This window comes from Oncorhynchus gorbuscha, unplaced genomic scaffold (assembly GCF_021184085.1).
Source record: "Oncorhynchus gorbuscha isolate QuinsamMale2020 ecotype Even-year unplaced genomic scaffold, OgorEven_v1.0 Un_scaffold_602, whole genome shotgun sequence".
Taxonomy (NCBI): Eukaryota; Metazoa; Chordata; class Actinopteri; order Salmoniformes; family Salmonidae; genus Oncorhynchus; species Oncorhynchus gorbuscha.
Window position 1 is genome coordinate 274,564 of NW_025745439.1, and position 6,350 is coordinate 280,913.

The 6,350-nt window shown below is 41.6% G+C and overlaps 1 protein-coding gene across 1 annotated transcript; it reads right to left on the bottom strand.

Moving 5' to 3' along the window:
- Window positions 1–125: 125 nt before the first annotated feature.
- On the bottom strand, window positions 126–2,765 carry ndufb6 (NADH:ubiquinone oxidoreductase subunit B). The gene is made up of 4 exons (XM_046334393.1): window positions 2,481–2,765; window positions 2,007–2,099; window positions 1,466–1,510; window positions 126–288 (listed from the first exon to the last, which is right to left on the bottom strand). The coding sequence occupies exons 1-4, from the start codon at window positions 2,658–2,660 to the stop codon at window positions 223–225; spliced, it is 384 nt and encodes a 127-aa protein (XP_046190349.1). The 5' UTR covers window positions 2,661–2,765; the 3' UTR covers window positions 126–222.
- Between the last annotated feature and the right edge of the window lie 3,585 nt (window positions 2,766–6,350).

Sequence of the window (6,350 nt, forward strand, 5' to 3'; positions counted from 1 at the left end):
CTGTACCCATTGTATTTGGCAAATGTGACTAATACATTTTGATTGAAACACAGGATCTGAATTACTCAAATAAATCAGCACTCTTTCCCCCTTATTCTTGTCCAAATATACTTCTCTGACATGTATTAGTATTGTAAATATTATTTAATGACATATACATAAAGTTTTTACAACAGGGCAGGGACAAAAAGACATTGTGTAATTCTTTCAACTATGTCTTCTTCAGTGGTGACCATGGCTCTTTGGGAGGTCTGGAACAACCTCTCCCGTCTCCAAGATGGTGTCGCCCTGAACACAGACAGGGAAAATTAACAGATAATGAAAGAGTCAGTTGCGAGATGTCCCTACTCTTTCATTACAAGATCTAGGAAAGCTGTCTGGGAATCCAGGGTTTTTATGGTCCGTTGTAGCTCAGATGGTAGAGCATGACTATTGTAACACCAGGGTAGTGGGTTCAATTCCCAGGATTGCCCATATGTAAAATGTATGCACGCATGACTAAGTCGCTTTGGATAAAAGCATCTGCTAAAATACATTATTTTTTTGTTACCATAGTAGGCCACAATTACAGTGCAGTTTATATATAAGCTACACCGCAATTCAGTTCTTTACTGTAAACTGCACCATTGTGTCACATGCATCTGTTAATAAATCTATAAGCAATAAATCACATTTTATTGGTCACATATACACATGGTTAGCAGATGTTACTGCAAATGTAGCAAAATGCTTGTGCTTCTAGTTCCGACAATGCAGCAATATCTAACAAGAAATCAAACAATTCCACAACAAAACCTAATACACACACATCTAAGTCTGATATCCAGTAGTTCTTCCCGACTGTATGTAATAACACTAAGATTTTCTGGGCTAACAAAGTAAGAAATAATACATAAAAAACAAAACACGGCAAAGTTTCCTAAGGACTAGAAGTGAGGCGACCCTCTGTCGGCGCCATCTTGTCCAATCATCAATACAAAAGGAAAGGGAGATACCTAGTCAGTTGTTCAACTGAAATGTGTCGTCCGTATTTAACCCAACCCTTCTGCCCACCCACTGGGTACAGATGGCAGTTCAACATCTACTTTTGATTTACATTTGGTTGAGTTGTCAACTAATATGAATTTAATGTGAAATCAACCAAAAATGTCACCCAGTCATTTAGGTTAAAAGTTGGGTGAAAAAAATACTAAATTCCCTTGCGTTAATTACTTTTGCAAAAACATTTTTCCCATGTTGACATTTGCATTTTTTCAGTTGAAATGACATGGAAACAATGTATGTTTCAACCTGTTTTTGCCCAGTGGGCAGTGAATCTACTGTAAGACTAAGAGCCAGTTCACAGACAGATCAATCGTAGTCTGGACTAAAAAGCACTTACAATGGAGATTCTTCATTGTATGTGCTTTTTCATCCAGGACTAGGCTTAATCGTGTTCCTATAACAACACATGAGATGTACTTACAGGGAACAGTCTGGGCTTCAGCTCCACGATGCCATAGGGCTTTTTCTGTGACAAACACACAAGCAGGTCAGGTCAATGTTTTAGATTGAATTGAAGACTCTTCTATGACACATGCATGATACAACTTTCAATAGAGCAGGTATAGTGAATGAACACCAACAACACAGGGCTAAAAACTGCAATCCACTACTGCATAATAACATTTCATAAATCAGAGAACAATTAACATCCAAGGTCAAACACATTATCAGTCTTCTTGACCATTAGGTCTCAAGACCTGTCTGTCTAGGCAGTAGGTCAAGGGAAAGCATTAGCAATGTTGATTTGAGTGACACAGCCTGGCATTTCATGTCTGATTTAGAGCTGGGAGGCCAGGTGTTTTAAATGGAACCAATTAGGCCTGTGAGGTGGTTGGAAGAATCCAGGTGGTGTCTGGTTGGGCCAAAATCCTCTTACACTCCAGGAACAGGTTTTCAACAACAACATTACTACATGAATGAAAAGACAATATAATTGTTAGTGTTGAATTGATTGAACTTACGGCAACATGGTACTTCACATAATAATGCACAACCCAGGCAGGGATCAGCAACCGGGTCAAGGCGAAGACTCCACCAGTGTAGACTTTATAGGTCTGGAAAGAGAGCAACACAAAGGAGACGTGTGTCACAAATGTTAACAGGTGTTGTTAGTTTCTTGCTGACAACAGTTGATGCACTTTTTCGGTACAACTACTCGTTAGCAACATGCCAGTAGCTATGTTACATTCAGGTTGGCAGTGGCACAGGAGACTGGCATCACACCAAGCATGAGAATACTAGTCAATGTGGCTATGGTAACTAGTGACGACCCATGCAACTGGCTAGGCTAGCTAGTAAACAGTAACTCCGACGTCTCAAAACAAAAACATAGCACGTAGCTATCACAAATACTAGCTAGTTAGTCATTCTAATCCAATTCACACAGTGTTGTTCGTTGATATAGTACAATGAAATGGCCAAAATGATGAACTCACGTAAAGCCTCCATAGGGTCTTAGGTTCCAGAAAGCCAGCCCAGAATTTTGCCACCGGCCCGGGGGCTGTCTTTGGCAGCACGGGCTCTCTGGGACTGAGCTCTTGGTCCTTCAGCCATTTCCTCCTGAGGTTGGAAATCTGCTCTACGCGGAGCTTTTCGTCTGCTGTGTAACCAGTCATGATTAAGACGGGCTAGTTCTTATTTTCTTGATATTCAACCTCACTACAATGACACCATGGAGGACGCCGCCATGGAGTGCACAGCCAAAACTCATGAAGAAGAAAACAGTCAACGACAACGGTAACTACACATTTCCCCCTTGGCTGAGTGTGTGAGGGACATCTACGGGACTGGAGGAGGAAACAAAATAGGGATTTTTCATGATCACTGATCATTGTGCATAATATGCTACACACAATTGCTTACTACATTTTTTACATTCATCCAAAATTAAGGAAACTCTGTATTATGTATCCAGATGCTTTTTACTATAATGGTAAATGTCTTTGTGAATTACTATTAAGATGTCATAAACATTGAATGATAATGAGTTCTGTTTGGATGCGGTTGCAGCATTATAAACTGTTGTCACCATATGACCATTCTACCACTGTCCCGAGGGCATAAGCAAGTCCTCAATAAATTGTATTTTATAAAGCCCTTTTTACACCAGCAGTTGTCACAAAGTGCTTACAGATACCCAGCCTAAAACCCCAAAGAGCAAACAATGCAGATGTAGAAGCACAGTGGCTAGGACAAACTGTAATCTAATCTGTGCCCAGTATAGACTGGTGAGGCGTGAAACCTTAGCTATCATCAAACATTATTGCTTCAGAGGGCTTTTTCAATCATTAGTCATTACACTTAAAATACAAGCTGAAATGTTTGACATTTGTACATAATATGGGTTATATAAGGACTAGTTATAATGTGATATATTATCAATAGTTAGTGATACAGTATAGTCAACTGTCTTGATCATCAATTTGTTAAGCAAACTATATCAATGTCTTCTGAAATATAGTGGACTTTATCAACACATCCACAAAATCATTCATCCGTATGTGATGCAGAGTGTAACAGAGTAGGTCAACCAGTGTGTAAGTTGCCATCAATACATAAATCAATGAACAGAAATAGTGTGCTCTCCTGACAGTAGTACTACAGCCAAATATATAGTTGAGTGTTCCCTCCATTCCCCGTACTGGGTTGTAAAACAACATGATTGCTTTCTGATGACGGACAGTGTCGAAATACTCAAGACATGAAAAATATATAAAATACGGATGTTTTATGTCACTCATCAAATAAAACCACTGACATGTCCACCTGAAATGTCTCTCTTTTCTTATTAGAATTATGAATTTATTTCCAACTGACCATAGGCTTATATACAGGCTTATATATATTGGAATATATAGGCTTATATATTCCAAGTACAGAGGACATAAAGGCTTGACGTAAACTCTGTTTCAAGTGGACTTTTCCCCATTGAAACTGATGTGTGTTGTCTTTGCAGTTGGATCCGATTGAAATAAGATCTACTCCAAATCAGATACGCTGTGACGGCTTTACATGTGTACAGAACGCGCCCAAGAATAAATCAATAGTGATTTATTTTAGTAAAATATCATAAGAATTGGCATCATCCAACGAAAGATATGCACCAGTCCTGTCTATGAAATGCATTGGGAATTGTTTTCAAACCAGAGTCATTTAAATGACACAGGCCCCAAATGATGCATCATTAACAGTGTCATCTGCAGAGATAGTTTAGTAAACTGATAAGCCTTTCATCAGAGTCCATGAGGATTTGCACAATGTAGACTTATATCAGGCGGAATTCTGGGGCCACCAAGTGTACAGTAATCCAACCTGCAGCTTCTATCTAAACCACACACTAATCAAGTGGCTGTGGTGCAACCTAACCCAAGTGTTCCGTTCCTTGCAGGAAGTTGGCACTCGCCCCGATGAGTGCCATTGACTTCAGAGTAAAACATTATAAAGAAAACATTACAGTGGCAATCAAACCAGGCTCTCTTTAGTTGCATGAAAACAATGAACCCATGACCCTTTCCGTGTATTTTTCCAAAACATTTGGTACCCCAAGGATGACTCCCCATGCACAAGCAAAGGGACACACCCAGTTTTGATTTACAGCAAGGGGCTGGTTTTGCTACCGCCCTCCTATCATGTATCACTCAAATACGAGACCATTGAAGGAGCATCTCCGACTCCCCCATATGCATCAGACTGCACTGGGGTAATTGGCGTCTTCCTCTCTCACTAGTAGAAGCTTGACCCATGTCAAAACATCTTCCCTTGAAATGGGGGCCAGGACACACCCCGAAGCAATTTAAATCAAAGTCCAAAATTAGGTTCATAGGAGGTATCGTCATCTGTTGGACCAAGGTTAGACCCAGAGAGCTGATCTTGTTCTCTATATATTTGTTTGTGGTTTGGGTAAGGCACACTGTGTCTCTTGGCTAGAACCACAGAGCAGATGGAAGTGTTCGGGATGACTTTCATTCCACCTCTAGTAAGTCAGATCCTGTTCTAAAGGGTACGTGTCCATCTTCAACCTCCCTAGACTGTTATATCTAGACAGACTTCATCAGGCGATGCAGCACAGACCAACTACACCCAGCCTTTCCATTGAATGAATCATTCATAAAGTATGAATATAATTCATGTTTGATAGAGGTTTTTCTACTAATTCAAAAGTGACTATTTTCTGAGTAGTTCAAGTGATTGCAAAGGAAAACTGCAATTGACGTTTTGACAGGGGAAAGTTTATACTTCTGTGAATATGGCAGTTGCCTTCCACCATTTGTTATGAAGTGGAGAATGTAAGTACAACACAAACTAGTGCTGTGTAATAGCTAAGAAAGAGAGCTGAAGGCATGACATGCCTGGTTGAAAAGTGTGTTAATTAGACACTCAATGCCATTTGAGTGATCGACAGATTGCATGCGCCCGACATATCCCATCTTGTGTGTGGGTTAGGGTTAGACTCTGGAATACAGTGTTACAAGAGGACTGTGAGGAGTGTACCGTCTCAAAGTGAGCGAACTCAGTGACGTGGAGGGCTGGACACCATGAGGGTCGATGACATGAACCCCCGCACAGGGATGGTGGCCATCAGCAGCCCATTACTGTTCTTCGGCTTCATGTTCACCATGTCAGGCATGAAGGGAGAGACACTGGGCGGGATCCCTCTCATCGCCATTGGACCTGCCATCTGCCTCCCAGGGCTGGTGGCTATCATTCTGGCTAACAGAACCGACGGCTGCACCAAGTTCCCCACCCGGCACCAATGTCTCAACTGCCTCTGTCGCATGTGTAGGAGGAGGAAGCAGATGCCTAGAACCAAAGAGTCTTCCAGGGTGGCCAGAGACTCAGAGGAGCCTGATGGGGACAAGAGGACTGAGACTGGGTATAGATCTGGGGCTGGAGCAGACTCTGTATCCATTGCCATTACAACAGTGAAGGAATCTGGTCATCTGATCAATAAAGTGAACCACAACCATGATGAGGTGTGACGCTACCCAGCTAGTGCCTTGATGGCCATGGCAGGTGTCTCTAACTACAGTATCTATGATAGTAAGTCCTACTCTATGGACAGTCACTGTGGGGCCTATAGTAGTAAGGTGCATCGTGTGCCTCAGCAGCAACGTGGTGTACTACGAGGGAGACTTCTCTCCGTACGGACCCGGTTACTGCTACACCAAACCCAGAGATTTTATGTGGGGCGTAGAGACTGTGGTCTAAGTGTGGATACTGAAGCATACTGGGGAAACCCTATTACTGGAACTCGTAAACTACTACATCTATTTCGGTGTACCTGGGACATGAATAGTAAGCCTGTT

Excerpts from the sequence above, each read along its gene's own strand:
- ndufb6 (XM_046334393.1), bottom strand. The coding sequence starts at position 2,660 with ATGACTGGTTACACAGCAGACGAAAAGCTCCGCGTAGAGCAGATTTCC. Across the intron at positions 2,100-2,480 it reads AGACCCTATGGAGGCTTTAC|ACCTATAAAGTCTACACTGG; the intron begins GTGAGTTCATCA and ends CTCTCTTTCCAG. Across the intron at positions 1,511-2,006 it reads ATGTGAAGTACCATGTTGCC|AAAAAGCCCTATGGCATCGT; the intron begins GTAAGTTCAATC and ends TGTTTGTCACAG.